At 41.8% G+C, this 21,812-nt stretch overlaps 10 protein-coding genes and 2 non-coding genes across 12 annotated transcripts; 5 read left to right on the top strand and 7 right to left on the bottom strand.

Moving 5' to 3' along the window:
* Positions 1-233: 233 nt before the first annotated feature.
* SEC22 (SNAP receptor SEC22) lies at positions 234-881 on the top strand (the record flags this gene model as incomplete). Its single annotated transcript, XM_445314.1, has 1 exon — positions 234-881. One exon carries the CDS (start codon positions 234-236, stop codon positions 879-881), a length of 648 nt encoding a protein of 215 aa, XP_445314.1.
* A 317-nt stretch (positions 882-1,198) lies between these two features.
* On the top strand, positions 1,199-1,272 carry tV(AAC)1. Its single transcript has one exon. It is a non-coding gene; the product is annotated as a tRNA-Val (tRNA).
* A 235-nt stretch (positions 1,273-1,507) lies between these two features.
* YCS4 (condensin subunit YCS4) lies at positions 1,508-4,981 on the top strand (the record flags this gene model as incomplete). The annotated part of the gene is made up of 1 exon (XM_445313.1): positions 1,508-4,981. The coding sequence occupies one exon, from the start codon at positions 1,508-1,510 to the stop codon at positions 4,979-4,981; it is 3,474 nt and encodes a 1,157-aa protein (XP_445313.1).
* Positions 4,982-5,152: 171 nt separating this feature from the next.
* On the bottom strand, positions 5,153-6,232 carry DCS1 (5'-(N(7)-methyl 5'-triphosphoguanosine)-(mRNA) diphosphatase; the record flags this gene model as incomplete). The annotated part of the gene is made up of 1 exon (XM_445312.1): positions 5,153-6,232. The coding sequence occupies one exon, from the start codon at positions 6,230-6,232 to the stop codon at positions 5,153-5,155; it is 1,080 nt and encodes a 359-aa protein (XP_445312.1).
* A 385-nt stretch (positions 6,233-6,617) lies between these two features.
* tH(GUG)2 lies at positions 6,618-6,689 on the top strand. Its single transcript has one exon. It is a non-coding gene; the product is annotated as a tRNA-His (tRNA).
* Positions 6,690-6,955: 266 nt separating this feature from the next.
* On the bottom strand, positions 6,956-7,792 carry CHO1 (CDP-diacylglycerol-serine O-phosphatidyltransferase; the record flags this gene model as incomplete). The annotated part of the gene is made up of 1 exon (XM_445311.1): positions 6,956-7,792. The coding sequence occupies one exon, from the start codon at positions 7,790-7,792 to the stop codon at positions 6,956-6,958; it is 837 nt and encodes a 278-aa protein (XP_445311.1).
* Positions 7,793-8,069: 277 nt separating this feature from the next.
* On the bottom strand, positions 8,070-11,153 carry SPT16 (chromatin-remodeling protein SPT16; the record flags this gene model as incomplete). The annotated part of the gene is made up of 1 exon (XM_445310.1): positions 8,070-11,153. The coding sequence occupies one exon, from the start codon at positions 11,151-11,153 to the stop codon at positions 8,070-8,072; it is 3,084 nt and encodes a 1,027-aa protein (XP_445310.1).
* A 498-nt stretch (positions 11,154-11,651) lies between these two features.
* RSC6 (Rsc6p) lies at positions 11,652-13,100 on the bottom strand (the record flags this gene model as incomplete). The annotated part of the gene is made up of 1 exon (XM_445309.1): positions 11,652-13,100. One exon carries the CDS (start codon positions 13,098-13,100, stop codon positions 11,652-11,654), a length of 1,449 nt encoding a protein of 482 aa, XP_445309.1.
* Positions 13,101-13,387: 287 nt separating this feature from the next.
* Positions 13,388-14,008, bottom strand: GVI51_C02783 (uncharacterized protein; the record flags this gene model as incomplete). Its single annotated transcript, XM_445308.1, has 1 exon — positions 13,388-14,008. One exon carries the CDS (start codon positions 14,006-14,008, stop codon positions 13,388-13,390), a length of 621 nt encoding a protein of 206 aa, XP_445308.1.
* Positions 14,009-14,243: 235 nt separating this feature from the next.
* GVI51_C02761 (sterol acyltransferase) lies at positions 14,244-16,247 on the bottom strand (the record flags this gene model as incomplete). The annotated part of the gene is made up of 1 exon (XM_445307.1): positions 14,244-16,247. One exon carries the CDS (start codon positions 16,245-16,247, stop codon positions 14,244-14,246), a length of 2,004 nt encoding a protein of 667 aa, XP_445307.1.
* A 555-nt stretch (positions 16,248-16,802) lies between these two features.
* On the top strand, positions 16,803-19,472 carry VPH1 (H(+)-transporting V0 sector ATPase subunit a; the record flags this gene model as incomplete). The annotated part of the gene is made up of 1 exon (XM_445306.1): positions 16,803-19,472. The coding sequence occupies one exon, from the start codon at positions 16,803-16,805 to the stop codon at positions 19,470-19,472; it is 2,670 nt and encodes an 889-aa protein (XP_445306.1).
* An 87-nt stretch (positions 19,473-19,559) lies between these two features.
* PAC1 (Pac1p) lies at positions 19,560-20,963 on the bottom strand (the record flags this gene model as incomplete). The annotated part of the gene is made up of 1 exon (XM_445305.1): positions 19,560-20,963. The coding sequence occupies one exon, from the start codon at positions 20,961-20,963 to the stop codon at positions 19,560-19,562; it is 1,404 nt and encodes a 467-aa protein (XP_445305.1).
* Positions 20,964-21,812: the final 849 nt, after the last annotated feature.

The following is a 21,812-nucleotide window of genomic DNA, read 5'->3' as shown; positions in this document are numbered from 1 at the left end:
AGCACACTACTTTATACATATAATTGAATTAGAATATATGCTTGCATATGTATCACGTGATCCATCTTGACAAGAAGGCTTTCAATTGCAGCCAATTTCCTCCCAACAAGCGAAGGATCAGACACTGCGCTGGAGGAGGGCAGTTATATTAAGCCAAGGGCTTTTAATGTAGGTCGGTTACATTGTGGTTGCTGTGTGAGTAAGCAGTACGTGGAGTTGAGATTGATAGAGATATGATTAAGTCTACTGTGGTATACAGGGATGACGGGTTACCGCTGTGCAGTTCTGTTGACGACGATATCAGCGACCTTTCGCTGAATGAGCAGAAGAAGCGGATCAAAATGGTCGTGTCACGTATGACACCCCAGAGTGCCAATGAGGCTACACTAGAGTCCAAGGACTCGGAGATACACTACATTAGACAGCAAGGTGTGATATACTTTGTCATTTGCGAGGCAGGCTACCCTCGGAACTTGGCGTTTTCTTACTTAAACGATGTCGCTGTGGAATTCCAGCACTCATACTCCAATGAGTTGAGCAAACCCACTATCAGACCATATGCATTTGCTAGCTTTGACACTTTCTTACAGAGAACTAAGAAGGCCTACAGTGACAAGAAAGTGCAGGACAACTTAGATCAATTGAACCAAGAGTTAGTGGGCGTCAAGCAGATCATGTCCAAGAACATAGAAGACCTGTTGTACAGAGGTGACTCCCTGGAGAAAATGGATGACATGAGTAACTCTTTGAAGATATCAAGTAAAAAATACAGGAAGTCCGCACAGAAGATCAACTTCGATCTGTTGATCTCTCAGTATGCACCAATCGTCATGGTTGCATTCTTCTTCGTATTCCTATTCTGGTGGGTTTTCTTAAGATAGTGATTAATAGTTGAATTTTTTTTTATTTTTGGAAGGAAGAGGAAAATTCTATACCAATAACCAGAAGCATTATTTGTAAACCAATATCTAACTTTTATATTAATTAATTAGCATTAGCGCAGATTTTACGACAAGTGGGCATTTGTTGTTCGCATATTTACCTTATTTACTCCTAACGTTCATTCATCACAACTTTATAAATAATCTTGGTAAATAGTTGAGAGGTATGTTAAATTTTATGCAGTTTGTAAAAGCTGGAAAAATTAAACTTATATTAAGGCTACTAATTTATTTTCGTATACTCAACAATTTAATATGGTTTCGTGGTCTAGTCGGTTATGGCATCTGCTTAACACGCAGAACGTCCCCAGTTCGATCCTGGGCGAAATCATTTAATTTTTTGGATTTTTTTTTTGCAATCGCATTTTCTTTGTTTACATGAAGATCAGAAAATTGTAACTCGCAGGTCCGATTACACTGTGTACTTTCATTCCAGCTTTGATGCTCATCTCATGATATTGTATAACTGACTTCTTGTACATTTTCAGTGCATTTGTGTTTTTTATTATCTGTTGCAAACATTTATAGCCTCGACATTTCTGAGCGCCAGCACGTATGCGATTCTGATGTCTGATTTTAACTTAGCTGAATATACTACAAGATTTCAAACTTCGGATAAGGAATCCTATACCGAGGTTAATAATGCGAACAATGAATTGAACATAGTTACAGATAGATTGGCGGTTTCATCTGAGCAGATTGATGCTGATCCAGAAACATTAGAATCATTTATCGACCTGTGTCATGGTTTCCAATACTTGTCATCGAAGCTTCAAAAGCAGCTTACATACCTTATTAGTTCTTCATTAAACCATTTGGTGAGGGATGTTAACGCACAACTGTCTTCAAACTCCGATTATAATGAGGTCAACTCACTCATACCACAATGGAAAAGACATCTGGAAGAGTACGGTTACTTAACCCATGTGGTATTGACATTTCTACAAATCACTGTCCATGACGCCGCTTCGAAATCATCAAATGCGTCAAAGAAGAAATCTGCCAATAGCGAAACAGTACAAAAGTTTAAAAACTGCTGTAATCAAATTGAATGCCTTTTGGAGCCAGTTATTATGCTATTAGAAATAAACTTGTCACGTATATTTCAGACTACACCAGAAAGGGATCTTTTCATTAGCCTTTTTGTCAGACCTTTAAATGTTCTTATAGAAGCAGAGGCCGTCATAAAACTTCCATCACTCAAGATGTTTATACAAAGAGTAATTGCCCTATCTGTCAAGAACCATGGACAGGTCAGAATTGCACAAAACACAATAATGACAAACCTGACCTACTTTATCCACTTATCCAATTTTAACGCTGAGCTGCTGCAGTTGCTCGATGACGAATACGATTTTCCACAATTAACTGAAGATCTATTGAAAGAAATAAGTACTAGGGTATTTAGCGCGAAAGATACAAACGGTCCAAAAGCAATCTCGAACTTCTTAATAAAGCTTTCAGAATTATCTCCGAATATTATGCTACGACAAATGTCTTTGGTTGTTCAACTTCTCAACAATAGTTCAATCACTTTAAGATGTTCAGTGGTAGAAGCATGTGGTAACATTGTGGTTAGGCTTGCGAAGGAGCCATCAACATTGGAACATTACCATCAACAAATTGCCATCCTATTAGAGCTCTTACAAGAACGTTTTCAAGACTCTAATCCTTATGTAAGGACGAAAGCCATCCAAGGCTGTGTAAAAGTATGTGAGTTGAAGTCTAAGTTTAGAAAAGAAAGGTACGAGATTACCAAATTAGCAGTACGTTCTTTGGAAGATAGATCATCGTTAGTTAGAAGAAATTCCCTGAAATTATTATCTAAACTACTATTAACACATCCATTTGTCGCTGTTCATGGAACACAATTAAAATTGAGCAATTGGAAAAAGTATCAAGCATTAGCACTGGCCAGTTTGGAAAAATATGAGAAAGAAACAGATAATAACGAAATTGAAAACGAAGACGATGATGGCAACATGGAAATAGATAGAGAACTCAGTTCGAACGGATATGTCCCTACTGGTAATGAATTAGCCGATATAGAAAATGAAGCAGAGCAATCAGAAACACCAGCCGCAGAGACTGTTATGAAACTGAAGCTGATTGCATTATACTACAAAGAGGCTATAGCTTTTATCAATTTGATACACAAAGCGATTTATTCTGCTTCTGGCTTATTATTCTCAAGAAATAGAAATGAAGTTCTAGAATGTATGGATTTCATAGTTTTATCAGATGCCTATGGAATAGAGTGTAGTAATGTTGGTATAAAGAAGATGTTACATCTGGTTTGGATGAAAGGCAACTCTGATGAGGGAACAAGTGTTAGCTCTCATTTGATTGCATGTTATCAACAATTGTTTTTAACAACTCCAGAAAATATTACTGCAAAAGAGAAAGCACTTTACATTGCCAAAAATCTCATACAATTGACCGTTGATGCGACAGTTTCAGATCTAACATCTCTCGAACAATTACTAGGTATGATGTATGAACACAAACTGATTAATGAAATAGTTATAAACACACTTTGGGCAATTTACAACACAGCTTCCAATGCAGATAATGGCACCGAGAAATCATTTGTTAAAAATCAAATTCATGGTGCAATCATTGTGCTAGGAATGCTAGCCAATGTTAACAGCGATATAATATTGAAGGGTATTGATTCTATTTTAAACATTGGCCTGGGAAGTGCTGGTTTTGATGACCTTATCCTTTGTAGATATTCGTGTATTGCACTGGGACGTGTAGTACCCAAGAAAAGTTTATTCCTAGACAGTATATTATCCGAAGATCAAGAAATGCAGGCAGTGCAGAAGCTAGGACAACACATAATATTTGCAACAACCAACCCAAATTATTTTGCAATGGCTGAAAACGCAATAAACGCACTTTTCAATATCTCCTCTAAGCCAGATATAGTAATCGCGGACCTTATAAAAGAAAAGACAATGATGACATTTGGAAAACCTGAAAATGACAGTTCTATCACGTCAACTGATATATCAAGGACGGATTCATTAAGCCAATTGTTATTTATAGTAGGCCAAGCTGCGATTAAGACACTAGTATACTTGGAAAAATGTGAAGCAGAATTTAAGAAAAGAAAAATAGAGGCTGAATCTAAAATCGGTCAAGAAAAGTCAAAGAATGAAGGACCAACAGATCCAAATGCAACCGCTAACGAGACTAAAGATAATGAACTAGAAATGATTGGAGGTACAAATGAAGATGACTTTGCAGATGCTATCAATTATGTGAAAGAAACTGAGCTTTTATTTGGGCCTGAGTCACTCTTTGGTAAATTTTGCCCAATTGTCGAAGAAATTGTTTCTAATAGTACTAGATTCCAAGACGTTGTGTTACAAAGAAGTGCTGCCCTTTGTTTGGAGAAGCTAATGTGTATATCTTCCAAATACTGTGAGAAGAGTCTACCTTTATTGATTACAGTGATGGAAAAATCGAAAGATCCTGTGATAAGATCAAACGCAGTTTTAGGTCTTGGTGATATGGCAGTATGTTTCAATAATCTGATCGATGAGAATACAGGTTTCCTATATCGCCGTTTACATGATAAGAACTTGATGGTCGAAAGGACATGTTTAATGACAGTTACCTTTTTGATTTTGGCAGGGCAAGTGAAAGTAAAGGGCCAATTGAGTGAGATGGCTAAATGTCTAATTAATCCTGACCAAAATATTAGCGATATGAGTCGGTTATTCTTCTCAGAACTTGCTACAAAAGATAATGCTGTTTATAACAGTTTTATTGATATTTTTAGTAATTTGTCTGCTGATACAGATATTACTCAGGAATCATTCAAAAAGATCATGAAGTTCTTAACCTCATTCATAGAAAAGGAAAGACACCAGAAACAACTTGTGGACAAACTGATTGGGAGACTAGCGAATTGTGATGACCAGAAGCAATGGGATGATATTGCGTATGTGTTGAACACTTTACCATATAAAGATGACAGAGTTGCCCCACTCTTAGAAGCTGGCTTTAAGATGGTGGAGGCCAAAGAATGATGATATACGTCTAGAAAAGATCTAATGGATGCTAATAAGTAAAAAGAAATTGTCTCTATGTCGTTATATTATTTGAGAATAAAGTTATTTAGAGTAAGAAAAGAGAAGAATATAGAACAAATATTATTTATTTAATTTGTTGAATAAATCACATTTTATCGTTAACTTCGTCTAGAAGCCTTCTACAATATTAGGCAATTTTGGGATACCATCCGCCTCTAGCTGTTTGGATACTTCTTCCTCCAGACCACGCTTCCACAGGTCGTGGTTCTCACCAATGACGTATGTTATGGTTTTGCGCATATAGCCTTCTGGGCCCAAGTATTGTAGCATATCAATGATTTCATCTAGTAGGATAGCTTTACCAGTAGAGATACCATTACCTAGACCAGGGTGTTTGATGTTCACAATGTGAATGTGGAAATGGTAGTAGGATGGCTGGTAGTGGATGAAGACTCTAAGTTCGTCAGGATGAACCGCGTAGTTGTAGCATGCAGGGATGATAGATCTGATCTTGTTGTATATATTTTTTAACCAGTCTCTGTCTTCCATCTTTAAGTCCCTTAGCGACCTGATATCGTCTCTGTAGGATATAGCTACTAAGTACAAGGACTCTAAGTTGTTACCATCCCATTTCATGTCTGGCAACACTATGAAGCTGTCCTTCTTATTGTCTTCCTGGTAGTCCTTGTAAACAACACGGTCTGCCTCCGCCTCACCATAAAGGATGTTGTTCACCCACGCCAATCTGCCCTTGTTGTGCATTTCTTCGATGTATGGCTCCACAATCCTCTTGTACGCTTCTGGGGTCTCCTTGATCAAGTGGAAGTTCTGTTGTTCATACTTCTTGACATGCACCGGTGTGGCAGGCCAGATCAAGTTCAGCTTTGCCGTAGGATTGTAGTCCATACTCTGTCTCAACACGGACAGACCCCAGTAATAAATGTCGTTGTTCGTAATCTGCTTCAACTCCTCGATACCGTTAACGCACGAGTACTCGTTCTCACAGTGGTAAAATATAGGAGTGGCATTCTCATCGCTAGCAGTCTTGTGTACAGTCTCATCAAACACAAAATGCGTCTTCTCCGCAGTGATAATAGCGTCCTTCCCGTCAATGGTCCCCAGCAGAGAGATAACTTTTGTCTGCGGGTTAGAGTCCAGCACCTTCACAAACTGGAACCGCTCAATCAGCGTGCTAAAATCCTCACTCTCAGCCATTGTACTCACTTTATCTTGTGCTTTGGATGCCATCTTCGAAGTTACAACTGCTATTCTTTAAATACATAACAGTTCTGTAGGTCCTGGCAATTTATAGCTCATCCCTGAGGAGTTGGGCTTTAAGGGGAGTAGTAGTGAAATTAATTATGTCGTTTATGGTGATCTGTACATGCCACTACAGAATATAAAATTCAGCGTTGACGCCTGCAAGGAGCAGCTATATATCTTGGCATACCTCTAGGTCAATTATAAACGCTTTTGATGTAATTTGGTGTGGTTCGTAGTGTAGATGCTGTTCTGCCCGCTAGCACTATATGTATAGAAGATACTAAGGTCTCATAATATATATGTCACTATTCACGTGTCCTGTATATGGTATAGGCACTGGACTCCAGTTATTTTACTATCCGTTTAACATGCCATTTTAGTATAGTGGTTAGTACACATCGTTGTGGCCGATGAAACCCTGGTTCGATTCTAGGAAATGGCATTTATTTTTTTTATAATAGTCTCTGTGCTTGGCACAACTAATATTACTGATGTATAGCACATAGCCGAGCGTAATGTCATGTCCTTGTGCAATATTTTTTTATGATCACATAACTAGTATAAACAGTAGCCATTTTATTTTTTTGATTTACACAAGGATTTCATTAGAAATTAGAATAGAAAATGTTACACAAACATAAATAACATTAGATAATGCAGTATAAAAAGAATTAGACAGGTAATTATGGGGTGGAAGTTGGCTGGGGATCATGGCTTAGGGATCTTCAAGCTCTTGGAGATCATACCGCATCCGTGCAAGAAGAAGATGAAGATGATAGGGTGGAACTCAAAAGCTAGGCCCTCTCGGACGATACCCAGTGGGATATTGTCGAAGATACGGTTCTGTCTCACCAGACAGGCCATACCCAGCACCAGCAACAGAGTAGTAGGCATTGGCAGGCCCTCAAAGAACTTAGACTTGCCCTTGACGTCCTTGGGTAGTTGACCCACGGTGACGTTGAATCTGGCCAATCTTGCTAACGCGCAAAGCACGAAGAAAGACAGCACGAACACATCCAAGGTGGTCTGGAAGCCGATGGCAAACGCTATAGCTGCAGGAGCCACGCCAAAGGAGACCAGGTCGGCTAGAGAGTCTAGCTCCTGGCCCATAAGGGAGGATCTATTTCTCAGCCTAGCGACACGGCCGTCAAAGAAATCAAAACACATACCTAAGAATATGAAGAAGTGTGCACGCTGAACATAGTGTGGCTTACCAGTAAGCGTGAATCTCAGGCAACTCACAATCGAGTAAAACCCACAGAACCCGTTCAGCATCGTGATGTAGTCTGCAAGATGCAGGTTTCTGATCATGCTGAAGTGGTACGCATCGCTGGTGAACATCTCGATATCCGTCTTGTTCGGAGGTGCCAGCGGCGTAGTGTCTATCGAGAAGATACTCGAGGCCCTCCTGCTCAACGTGGGTCTCTCCTCATCGTTATCCATGTAGTCCTCCCCGTTCTCACCGTTCTCTTCAATAACCGGAAACTCCTCCCTGCCTTCAGACATCTCTTCAAAAGCTGGCTTACCTCTCCTAGTAGATACCATTTAGCTCACTAAACTATTTCTCGTCACTGCAACAATAAGGAGTGAAGAAGAACGAACATGAACCACAGGATCACACTTTATATATTAGGCAAGGATTGCCAAAACTGAAAATTCACATGGCTTCTCCCCGGGCGATGGGCCGAGACAAATGCCGTGCGTGAGGCATGACTTTTATTAGAGTTTTGCGATGATATTCGGGATGTTATATTAATATATAAAGAGTCATAGGTGTGTAGTTATACAATTTGGCTGGGGCAGCTGGAGGAGGGGTGGGGGGTTAGTCTCTTAGGCCGGCGGTACGGTCTGCCTTTGCGGCTTTCTTTTCCAGCTCGTCCCAGTCTTCTCCTTCTTCCTCCTCACTGTCAGCACCGCTGTAGCTGCCGTCACTTATATCTTCAGAGTAGTCGTCTTCGTCGGAGTATGCGCTCTCGTCCTCTGGCTCTTCTTCGGAGGCTTCATACTCACTGATTTCTTCTTCACTCTCGTCAGAGCCCTCTTCGTCAGAGTTTGCGTTCAAGAAAGACCAACCACCGTCCAGGAAGAACTGGTGTGGGTCTTCCTGCAGCGACTGCATAATGGTGCTCCACTTCAGGTTAATTGTGGAGATGGCGTATGGGATGTCCATGTCTGTGAGCCACTGCTTCAGGAAGTCTAGGGATTCGATTGGGATCGTGTTTATATGTGTGACGGGTTTCTTGAAGTCCTTGTATACAAAGACAAGATCGAAGTTCTTCAGACCGAACTGCACTCTTTCGAGGATCGCCACTTCAATCTCCTCTAGGTTCACTACCAGGAATGGTGGTTCGATCAGTTGGACCAGGCAGTCGGTGGTTGGCATACAGAAGACTGCAGATCTGTTTGGCACACCTTGGAAACCTAAATCTCTGAAAGTGCTCTCGACGGAAACCAGACCGTTGGAGGCCTCTGCAATAGCATCGGCGAAGTACTTGAATTCCTTATCCAGCATAGCTCTCTTCCTTCTTTCTTCTTGCTCTTGCTCGAGTTCGTCCTCGTCACCATACTTTCTGAACTTGTTCTGGTTACGTCTGCCTGTACCAGTTTCATCGACAGATACATCGGATGCTTCACGATAGAATTGAACATCTTGTATCTTTTTCTTACCCATCATGATAGGATTCTTCAAATGGATATGAATGATGACAATCAGTTCACCTTTACAGGATTGAAAGATCAAGTTCTTGATATTGGAGAATAAGATATCAATTCTACTGTCAGTCCTCAAAGGTGATTGGTATCTGATACCATTCTCGTGAATGAACACGGTACTTGGAACTCTCTTAGTGTCAGGACTTGGTCTAACAAATATTTGATCCAGTCTCTTTGTTCTACCAGTCTTATTCTCTATCAACTTATCTTGTTGAACAACATCTGCAAGTGCTTTACGTTCTTGCTCTCTCTTTGTAGATTCCTTCTTCAAATCAGTAATCTGCTTGAAGGTTTCACTCATACGGTCACCATCCTTGGATCTTAGGGTGATAGAACGCATGAATTGGTTATCTGGTGAATCGTCATATGGCAGTTCAACAACATTTTTAGAGATACCACCAGCTGAACCAGGAGAGTGAAAGTTCAAACGTAAGTATGTGTATTCTCCTTCTTCATTCTTTGAACCATTCTTGTATGAGTTAATATGGAATGGAACTGGTCTACCATAAATAGGAACGATAATTGTTTGACTTCTCCAATCAACATGGATTCTCAAGTCACGAACATTATTAGGAATTTGGCTTTCTCTGACATAAGATTCGTATTTCTTGAAATATTGGCGAGTTTCGGAGCCCTCAGTAGTGGCGTCTTCAGCTGTAAATCTTAAAAGACCTTCCTTTTGTAGTTTCTCATGTAGCTTTCTTTGATTCTCTTTTCTAATCTGTTCCTTTTGGGCGTCTTGAGATTCACCACGAGCATCACCACGAAGCTTACTTCTCAAAATCTTAGAGTTACCATCAAGGTTTGTTGGGATCTTTGTGGATGCAGCTGGTTTCTTCTCCTTTTCGACTTCGTCATTGTTGAAGTAGAAAGACACTTGAGATTTTGACTTTGTGTATTCAGTCAGAATCTTTGGACCATCTTCATTCAAAATAACGGTGTCAGCTAATTGAAGAGCATAATTGGTATTAGTCTTCATATCCTTTAATGCATTGAAACCAAAGGAGATGTTAAAACAATCACCAACTTGGATTTTACGCTTATCATTCTTGCTGTTCAAAACAAAGAATGAATCTCTGAACTCTAAACCGATCAAAGAACCAATGTTCTTTGTGAAGTTTCCAGCAAGCTCAGGTCTAACTTTCTTAATGAACTCGACAACAGATTCGTAAACCTCCTTACCGGTTCTTCCTGCTTTTAGCTCATTTTCGATGATATGTTTTTGCAAATCTAGCAAAAATACATAGTTGTTAACCATTTCTTCGGAAGGATCGATCAAGAAAGTTCTAGTTGTGTTAGAGCAGTAATTATTGTAACGGATACCACATGATGCCAAGATACAACCGTTGCCGTGCAGCTGATCGTTATTAGAATGTGCAGATACTCTCAGATCGAATTTGTTACCGGATTGAATGATGGGAGAGTAAGTCCAATCCAATAGATCAAGAGTAAACTTGTGGTTTGGAGGACACATGGCACTTAGGTCATTGGTGATTTTCTTCAAGAATTTCAAGTCATCTATCTTGTTTTCAATCTTGTCTGATAATTTCGAGTTGGTAATCTTTAGTTCATCATCAACAGCGCGAACCATTTCGTCCGATAACAAATTCATGAATCTATCAGAACACTTACTAGCAATAGAAATATAAGCTTTCTCCTTATCGTCCTTGACCTCCCAAGTACTAGACAAACCTGCAGAGATGTCAACTAATTTGAATTCATGTTCTTTGATGGCAGCATCCCAAATTGGTTTCCACTCTTTCATGAACTTACCTTCGTAAACATCTTTTTCTGGGATACCGACAGTCTTACCTGCGGTGTTGATTAGTTCAATTATATCTTTGAACAATTTCTGGCTATGCTCTACATCCTTGTTATTTCTTTGCCATATCTCTAGTTCGACACCGTTGTTGTTATTCTTGAACAGTTCCACCACTTTCTCCAAGTGCTTGGCCTTTGGGCCACTGGTAATGATGACCACTTTACCAGGAGTGAAAACAATCAAAGTCGCAGGGAATTCATAACCCATCAACCAGTAATGCAAAGCTGTAGTCTTCTGGTAAGGGTTCTCAGGGTTAGAGGAACCCAAGGCAAACACCATAGAGTTTGGCTCATTCTCAAACTCCCTGTATTTGCCATGTAGCAGCTCCACTCTGGCTTTGAATGCCTCGGCGTCAATATTCAACTCGGACATGCTGCACTACAGTGAAATAATCGAAAATACAATTCGAACTATACTCTGCGCTTTGGAAATCAAATATAACTGCTAGCTGTTACAGCAAAATAACTATTCTTCAAAAACCTGTTCTGCTTACTATTGTGCTAACTATTCACCAATTGCAAAACAACAAATTCGCCAATAATAACCGTCGGAGCTTCGTTCAAGGACTCAATCAGAATTGATAACAGAGTTGTGTCCAATTGCAAATCAAAATTAGAGCTGGTTTGGCTGTAAACAATGGTATATCCTTCACTAAACCTCACTGAAATGAGCTTATAAGCGTTGCTCGTGAAAGATTTTTGTTCGGCAAACTTTGAAATTTCATTGCCACGCGTAACGACAGAGCCGGGTAAAGCTGGAAGTCGATATAGAAGTGATAGTATATGGAATAGTCTGTATTGCTTGAGTTGTATAATCTATGTATCGAGGCAAGTATGTGGTCTGCAAATATATTGTTACATCGGTATTGATCTATAACCGTGAGTTGGCTATGTATGTAGCTAGGTTCTCGAAGAGGAGAGCTTCGTTTTCCTTGTAGAAGTCTGAAAGTCTTACCGAGTCCTCTGTGAATTGCAAGTCACTGGCAAGTACTTCTGTGGCGTTCTTTGATATTAGTGCGTACTCCTTCAGTACCGCCAGTGGGTTCTTTTCGGTTTCTTTGAAGAACTGATGTTTTGTCGCTAGGGCGTTCAGTTGCAACTGTAGCATATTTATTTGCTCATCAATGTCTTCTACTTCCTGGTCAGTTGTCTTGGCTAACTCTCTGAATCTGGACAGTGGAGTCTCTTTGACTTCTGGCGATTCATTGCCTATCTCAATATCAAATACGGTTTGGCCATATGTTGTTTCCACATCGGTCCTTATGGTGTAATTGATTTTCTTGGCGGGAAGAGGTTGGAAATGATCGTTCACTAAGGACATGGCTTCTTTTAAGCCTACTTTTAGTTCCTCTGTGTTAGCCATAGCTTGTTCCGTGATATCTCTCTTTGGTAAAAGCTTATGTAGTGCTGAGTCTAATGTCACCTTTGTAGATTCGCTATTATTAGAAGACATGTGCTGATTATCATTAGTTTTGCCTTCGTTGTTTAAAAGATTGTTATTCAGAATGTACTTGTATAGGCCATAGACAGCTCCTTGCACAGAACCAACATTTATACCCAGAATTTGCGATAGTTCTGGACTGTACTCCACTTCTTCACCAGTACAACCCCTGGGTTGAATTGTTATTGTGCAGTTTATATTCTGAGTGCCTGGTCTTTTGACATCGATGCCGTCAAACTCGCTGCCAGCTACAGAATCATAATGCCATTCAACAGCGTCAATAATCTCACTGTCATCCTCCGCATCCTCATCCTCGTCATCGTCGTCGTCATTATCATTTGTCGCCATATTAGTGCTGTTGGCGTTCTCTGCAAGCTGCTGTGTAGTATTGTCACCATCTGTCATGGTTATATCCCCATTTGAGACAATCTCTGGTCTATTATCCTGCCTTCTAGGTTTAAACTTTTTGAAATCAACGGCAACTGCCTGGAGATATGAGCTAAAGGGACGGGATTCGCCTTGAACTTCTGAACCATCACGATTTAGCAATTTGCCTTCCACCCTCAGAAGCCAATGTGGTTTATCGTCCGTTTTCTCATCTTGCCATGGTTGATGATGTGCTGTGTTGTACACGTAGACGCGTAAAAGTCTCCCACTATCACTAGTATTCTGAGGGTAAAGTCCACCAGACGTAGCGTCTAAAGACAACTGATTCTCTTTCTCTCTCACTGATATATCCAATTGCTTCTCCTTCTCGACCAGCTTCTGCAAGAGTGCCAGCTCAGGTACATCTTCTTTCAACTCGAACGGAATGTAAGTATACGTAGGCGCAGACGTTGGGATAGGCGCCGTCTTCACAGCATCTGAGTTCTCGGGCATCGCTTTTCTATTGTAGTCCCTGTTTATACCGGTTTGTAGCATAAGTCCTCTACTAATCATGATAACTACTCTTCTTTAATCGACGTCTTACTTGTTGACTTTAGCACTTGAAGCAATTTTTAAGTATGGCGTGTAGCGTGATATTAATAGGCTATGTTGGCTATATAGTAATATCTGATGTTATGGTATATATGCTGGTATCTGCCCAGCGGGATCTTGAGTAATTACTGTGTAGTATTTAGGAACCGGTCCCGCGCTTTCGTTATCTAATCGGTTAGCATAACAGCTTACTTACGACGTTTGGAAGGTTCCTGGTCCTGGTCCTGGTTCATCATTTGCGAGCGGACCATTTCTCTGATATATGCCTCCAACTCTTGCTCTGGGTTCTCGCCCATGACAATCTTTTCAAGCCTCTTTCTGCGCTCAATAGACTCTGGGTCTGTGAGTTCGTCTGGTTCTTGCTCTAGAGTGTATCTGACGCTGTCCTTGAATTGTGCGAGCTGATCCTGGTCGATCCCCAGGCTGTCCTCGTCCTTGTTCAGGCCAGACTTCACACGCATATACTGTATCAGCTCTGGAAACTCTGCGTCCTCTTCAAACACTTGCAGCGCGGTCTTCCCTTCGTCGTTGGTCAAGGTATAGTCTCCGCCGAGCTCCTCGACGATCAGTTGCGCCACTCTGACATCCTCACAGTGGTGCAGAGGTGTATCCCCATCGCTGTCCCTCACATTGATGTCCCCTCCGTGCTCCTGGCATAGCTTGCGCAGCAGATCAAGGTGACCGTACGCGGCAGCTGCATGCACCGGAGTGTACCCGTTGGGGTCCTTGCTGTTCGCACTCAGCCCGTCAGCCAGAAACTTCTCGACAATATCCCCACGGCCATCGCTAGCTGCTATCCAAATATTCATCCTGTATACGTGATTACCTCGGTCTTCATCTCCACTTCCCCAACTCAAACCTTCAACTATAGCTCTCTTCTATATGCAAAGCTCATCGCAAATTTTTATTTTCAGCGACTTTCTATCTTCCACAGAAGACTCCGCACAAACCTAATAACTCATTATACTGTATACAGTATCATTGCATTGTATATTATATATTGCTTATTCTATATTGTATTTTAAATACTGTCTATCATATCTATTAAAACACAACATATAGTAGTAGGATGACACTTGGCCCTGTGCACATCTCGAACCAGAACAGAGCGTTGGAGAGCACTGGTCTCTTGCGCAGGTATGGGATGTTGCTGATGCCCGCGAAGAAGAACTGGCCCAGTTGGAATGCGAACAGGAACCCACGCCAGCGCTTGACGATGGCGTACATTGCCAGCTCGTGGAACACAGCGCTGAGTAGGAACGTGAACAAGGTGGCCTGCAGCTTGGAGAGCCTGAACCTGTTGATGACGCTGTGGTAGATGTGTCTTAAAATGAACTTGTGTACTGGTACGTTCCATATTCTGCTGAACTCTATAAATGAAACGCAGTTCCACCAGTCACCGTAGAAGTATCTGTCTGCGAACATGGTCAGCTCCGCAAAGAAGTTCAGGATGGCGTCCCAGATTAAGTAGAAGGCCAGCATGTACAGCACGGTCATCGGTGGGATAAGCTCAGCCCAGATCAGGAAGAACTTGGCTGTGAACTCCAGACCGATAGGCAGCTCTTTTAGCTTGATAGCCTTCTCCGTAATGGGCAGCATAAATATCTGGGCGTCCACCACCATCAGGTAGATGCAGCCGAATGTGGCGCAGGTCTTCTCAATCAGGTAACCAATTCTGATCTTGTTTGTTCTAGGGTAGTTTATCTGGTAGATCAATGTGGGGAACAACGTGTACATGAAGTAGTTCTTGATGCTGATATTGTTAGGGAAGTTTTCGCCTTGACATTGGTAATTCAATTCGAAGCTGCAGAAGTCAATGCTTCTATGCAATGTGGCCATGACTTCTGAGTCTATATCCTTACGGTCTTTTAACTTGGCGACAGCTCTCTTCGAGAAGTTCAACTCATTGAGGATATTCCATAGATACCCGTTGTAGAATGAGAACGAGTGCATTTTCATAATCTGCACCACTGAGTGTAGGAATATGTATATCCTTGCAATCCAATTGAAGTTCAGGACATGGGCTGGGATGTACAGCGCAGCAGTAACGTAGAGGATTTCATAAGTGACGATGACCGGGACACCGGTCTTGTTCCAATTGATGACGTTGTAGCAGCACAGGTATTGGATAAACAGCACAAAGTATGTTGCGCAATACAACAGCGCATCAAAAGCGAACACCCTATGCAGGTCAGTCAACATGAACTTGAACAAGATGGCATCCTTGAACGAGTTGCCGTGGTCAATGTAGTAATTGATGCAAGACTGGATCGAAGCGAACCCAAAGATCATCCACATAAGCACGTAGACACCGGAGAAAGTCGGAGCCTCGTTCTCCTTGCCCTTTGAGCTGGTCTTGATGTTGATATCGAAGTCCGGTTTGTAACTTGGGTTACTTCTATAAGCGATGATCTTCTTCAACTTCTCCTTCTCCTTGATCTCTTTCTCTAGTATAGGGCCCTTGAACTGAGTCCTGTAAGGCTCACTCACTGCGAAGTCCAGGATTGTGGGTCTCTTGTCGAAGTCCACATCCCCGAAGTAGGAGATGTACTCCTGGGACTTCTTGTTGAAACGGCCGACCTCCTTCTGGTGCATGTGCTTCATGTACCTCTTGATAGTAGCGTCTACGTCCTTGGTGTGTTTAACGGAAGCGCCAGCATTGGCAGCGACATCGCCAGTGGCATCTGCATCGCCATCGCGATCGCCATCTGCAGGCGTATCGCTCTCCTGCGCAACTGTGAACGCCACGGAACCATCTTGCTTGTCCACCATCACATGCGAGTCCAGGACATCCTTATCGTTGCTGTCGTAGTCGTAATCGGTACGTGAGTCCCCGCCTTTACCATTGGTCGCAGGATCCACACTCAGCACATCCACACCAGACACATTGTCGTTGTCGCTGTCGCTCTGGCTCTGGCTCTGGCTCTGACGGCCTTCCTTCACCACCACAGTGGAGTCGAACACAATGCTGTGCCTCCGCTCCCCGTCCACCGAGTTCAGCTTCTGTATCTTGATGAAATCCTCATCATTGAGCAAGTCGTCAGCCATCCTTGGGGTTCTTTTTCTGTAGATATCGATAGCACCAAACAATTACATATGCAGTTATTAAATAATAAATAAAGACATTGAAACACCTGGGGTTCTGGCAAACAGTTCCACGGATCCCTTTTAGCCATGCCACTTAAACGAGATGAAGGAAACAATGGGATGCAGTAATTCAAATTAAAAAACAACGCAGTTTCCAGTAAGCAATATCCAAAGGCCACAGAGGTTTGACAATGGGGGAGGGCATCGCCATCGCAAAATTTAAATTTTTTTTTTTCAGAATTTTTGTCTTGAAAAACATGTGATATTTACGTGAATAGAGATATTTATTTGTATTTATATACGTATATCATATGACTTACGTATTTAATAACTAATAATGTGACTTGATGCGTCTATCGTGATAAACCCTTAATTGCCAAAAATTTCTACGATTTTTTGGATTTCTTGCCTTGAAGGGGAATCTTGGAAGTATAAATAAGGCTCAAGTTCCTGTTTGTGGGTTTCTCTGTCTTCTCGGCGGCAGTTAGCGAAAGTGCGAAGTTAAACATAGATAGCATGGTTCGGAGCGAAGAGGAGGCGATTTTCCGGTCGGCGGAGATGTCGCTGGTGCAGTTCTACATCCCGCAGGAGATCGCGCGGGACACTGCGTACACTTTGGGGCAGCTGGGGCTGGTGCAGTTTCGAGACCTGAACGCCAAGAAGCAGGCGTTCCAGAGGGCGTACGTGGACGATATCAGGCGGTTGGACAACGTGGAGCGTGTGTACAGGTATCTGTACAGTCTTCTGCAGAAGCATCGCATCCAGCTGTTTGAGAACGGGGAACTCCGTGATGGGAGTGTAGGTGGTGACGCTGTCGCTGAACCACCCAGCGGGTCTGCCATTGACGACCATGTGCAGAACGCTACGTTCTTGGAAGAGCGTTTGATGGAGATGGAGGACGGCTGCGATCAGATCAAGAGACAGCGCACGGACTTGGAGCAGTACCGGTTCTTGTTGAGGACCGCGGACGAGTTCTTCTCCCAGGACATGGACGCACCACAATCCCAGGCCAACGATACACCACAACCTACAGACGAGGAAATGGGTAACGCAGAGACAACTAGGTACGGCGGTGCAAACAGCTCCGTGAACTATGTGTCCGGTGTCATACCAAGTGAAAAGACACACATCCTGGAACAAATCCTATGGAGAACCTTGAGAGGTAACTTACTGTTCAAACATGTAGCAATTGAAAAGCCACTCTACGATGAGAAGACTGGGAAATATGTAAAGAAGGACGCATTCATTGTGTTCTCGCATGGTGACTTGATTATTAAGCGTATTAGAAAGATAGCTGAGTCACTAGATGCCAAGCTGTATTTTGTGGACTCGAGATCTGACCTGAGATCTGAAAAGTTGTTGGAAATAAACAGAAACTTGCAGGACTTAAACACCGTGCTACAGACGGCAATGGTTACTTTGGAAAGTGAATTATACGCTATTTCAAAAGAACTGAACTTGTGGTTCCATGAAGTCTCAAAGGAGAAGGCAGTATTCGAAACATTGAATAAATTCAACAACGATGAAAATAGAAAGACCTTGATCGCAGAAGGTTGGATCCCAATGGATCAAATAGATATACTGAGAGCAAAACTGGAGGAGATGGTAAACAGATTAGGAATTGATTTCCCTTCGACACTGCAAGTTCTAGAGACTACAAGCACACCACCAACATACCACAGAACAAATAAATTCACAGAAGCCTTCCAAGCTATCTGTGACTGTTACGGTATCGCCCAATACAGAGAAGTCAACCCAGGTCTACCAACAGTGGTTACTTTCCCTTTCATGTTTGCAATCATGTTTGGTGACTTGGGGCATGGATGCATCATGTTCTTAGCTGCTTTAACGCTAGTTCTAAATGAGAAAGCTCTGGGTAAGATGAAGAGAGACGAAATTTTTGATATGGCCTACTCTGGTAGATACATTCTATTATTAATGGGTCTCTTCTCCATGTACACGGGTTTCCTTTATAATGATATCTTCTCTAAATCAATGACATTTTTCAAGTCTGGTTGGGAATGGCCAGAAAGTTGGCACAAGGGGGAAGCCATTTTTGCTAAACAAGTTGGTACTTATCCTATAGGTTTGGATTGGGCTTGGCACGGTGCTGAAAATAATTTGCTATTCACTAACTCATACAAGATGAAATTATCTATTTTAATGGGTTTCATTCATATGACTTATTCGTATATGTTCTCCCTTGTTAATCACCTTCACTTCAACTCTTTCATTGACATTGTCGGTAACTTTATTCCTGGTCTATTATTCATGCAAGGTATCTTTGGTTATCTATCCATTTGTATTGTTTACAAGTGGACCAAGGACTGGATCAAGGATGGAAAGGCTGCGCCAAGTCTATTGAATATGCTGATCAATATGTTCCTGTCTCCTGGTAACATCGATGAGCCGCTTTATCCACATCAAGCCAAAGTTCAGATGGTTTTGTTAGTTACTGCCCTAATATGTGTTCCATGGCTACTATTTGTGAAGCCATTACATTTCAAATTTACTCACAGCGATAACTCAGGAAAGGCCTCATCGAATGATGGTGAATATCACGAAGAAACAGAAAATTTATTACCAGATGTTAACGATGCATTAGATTTGATAGAAGAAGAAGAGATTGCAGAAGGTGAGGAATCGCATGAAGAGCATAGTGAAGAGTTCGGTGACGTCATGATTCATCAAGTTATCCATACAATTGAATTCTGCTTGAACTGTGTATCACACACTGCGTCATATTTGCGTTTATGGGCTTTATCTCTTGCCCATGCCCAATTATCTAGTGTGTTGTGGTCGATGACCATCGGCTTGTCATTTGGAATGAGCGGATTCATGGGTGTTTTTGCTGTTGTTTTCTTATTTGCCTTGTGGTTTATCTTGACAGTATGTGTGTTGGTCGTAATGGAAGGTACTTCTGCTATGTTACATTCATTGCGTCTACATTGGGTTGAATCGATGTCTAAATTCTTTGTTGGTGACGGTACGCTATACGAACCTTTCAAATTGATTGATAGGGACTTGATTGAGGAGTCGATCGAGGCAGGTGTAGTTAGTACAATAGATGTTGATACTGAAGAAAGTGTAGAGGATTTTTCAAATCTTGATGAAGATGGTAGTCCAAGAGACGAGCCGGGTTTTATAAGACGTTTTTCTGGTATTTTTACTAGATCTTCTGATTAGAAAAATTAGTACTCAAAAATACACCTATAATTAGAGACATTTCATACTTGCAAGTAATGCTATTAATTTATAAGTAATAAATAAAAACTATCGAATTATCTTAACCTTATTATCCATATCTCCAGAAACTAATATCTCTCTTTGTAAAGATGGTGAAAATTGCTCAATGGTGGCCTCTCTATCTATGTCAATACAATTGATGAAGTTATTATGAATAGAAGACCACGTTTTAACGCAATTGCCCGTATTTAAGTCCCAACACTTAATAGTCTCATCATCACTGCATGAAAATAGGTGGTCACCTCTCAACTTTAAATCTTTTACCCAAGATGTATGTCCTCTTAGAGTCATTACGCATTTAAACGTAGTATTTGTAGTTGATGGTACTGGTGCGCTGTTGGGTTTAAGTTGGGGTAGCGGCACTTCCCATATTTTGATTGTGTTATCCCTAGCAGCAGAAGCACAGTATTTAAATCTAAGAGGAGCAAAAGCTGAGTGCTCGTTCTGATCTCTATAAGGCGATGTGCAGATCTTAGAGTCAGAGAAAGGAATTATCAGCACCCTTTCAATGGGGAACTCGTGGCCTGTCCCTACCGATAAACCATTTCCTGATGGCCAGTGGGTCAGTCGCAGTGTAGAGTCAAGGGACCCCGATAGAATATACTCGTCCAGTACATCAATTGATTTAACCCATTCACTATGGGGACTGAAGGACTGAAGACATCTTGAATCGTTAACTCTCCATACTTTTACAGTGGCATCTCTTGAACTTGAGGCAAGCAAAACATCGTTATCCTTTTGCCATGTCTTCTGAGAAGAGACTGTGCTGTCGTGTGCATTGAATGATCGTATTAGCTTTAGCTCACCCGTGTTTGAAGAGTGATCATATACATTTATCTGTGCATCCTTGGATGTAGTAGACACAAGTGTGGTGGAATCAATAAACTCTTCGAAGTTGTGTGCCTCTATCACTTCAATGGAGGTTATAGCCTTTGAATGTGCAGTTGTCACCGCTAGTGGTATTGTGTAGTTTAGTATATCGTACGCTATTAGTCTGCCAGTATCCGTACCAACATAGACTATTGCCAAGGATGGGTGGAGTTTGATGGCTGTCACAGGGGACTCGTTCTGTATTGATGCGTAGATGTGATCGGGTGGCAGCCAATTAACATCAGTGGTCGTCGCAATCTGTGTATCCTTCGGTACAATTGTTTCGAGTTGTTTTGTCTTGTCGTCAAGTTCCTGCTGCAAAGCGTCGCATTTTTGTTCCAGTTTTGTGATAGCTCTCTGAAGCCTTATGATGGACCCCCACTTCTTCGGAAGCAGCATTTGGTCCCCGTCGTCAAGTGACAGTTGTAACTCATCTATATCGAGCACTGATTGCAACTTGTTGAGCAAATCGGAAGACCCATTATTCTGTGATACCCATTGCACATACCTATAGATGGAGCAATGGAGATCGTTCACCTGGGAGTCTGTTAGCGAAGACATCAGTTCCTCTTTAGCAAGTACTTCTTTTGTCTATATCAATGGCACGCTGTATAATAAATGGAACTCCCGTTCTGTCAATATCAAGATGGTATTCACTGCTAAATTATAGTTTTGAAGAACTAATGATGAACCAAAAATAGTAAACAAAGCAGTGCCTGTTCCTTGGCAGTGGATCAAAAAAAAGCTTTGGTACGGTTCTTTCTAAGAGGAAAAGCGAAAAAACTTGCTATTCCTAAAAAGTTATAATCACCAGGACAAAATGGACGCACAGAGAAAATAGCAACTACATAAACACCGATCTAATTACATTTATAACACCGATGCCTAATTGGGAAATAAGGTTTATAAGAGATGCATTTGCCTCGAGACTTTTGAAAAATCCTCCAGTCTGTTCCACACGATGTGACTACGAGGGAAAACAGAAGTTCTGGCAGGGGTTCTGTGTGGGTCGTGGGTTGTGGGTTCCACGGGAAAGGGTTTTGGCTACGGCATGTGCCTTGCGGCTGGTACTACAAAACGAAAATGATCCTGGCAATCCAAACAGCCATACATGCTGTACGTACCTGCACGTGAGTCAGGGAAGTAATCGCTTAGCGTAGAGATGACACCTGACACGTTACACGTTACACGTAACACGCAACACGTAACACGTAACACGTCAGCACACTCACACACTCACACACTCACACGGTAATATAATTGCACACGGCTTGTGTGGACATGGATTCCTAAAGCTCCTCGGAACTAGCCAATTTGTTCCGTCCCGCGCGGAATATAATGCAAGGGAGAATTCATAGTGGGGGAGGGGGGGCGTACGGAGATACTTTCGTGGCAAAAAAAAAAGAGGAA

Source organism: Nakaseomyces glabratus, chromosome C, assembly GCF_010111755.1.
Source record: "Nakaseomyces glabratus chromosome C, complete sequence".
Taxonomy (NCBI): Eukaryota; Fungi; Ascomycota; class Saccharomycetes; order Saccharomycetales; family Saccharomycetaceae; genus Nakaseomyces; species Nakaseomyces glabratus.
Note: the sequence above shows the minus strand (reverse complement) of the source record. Positions and strands in the feature narration are given on the sequence as shown.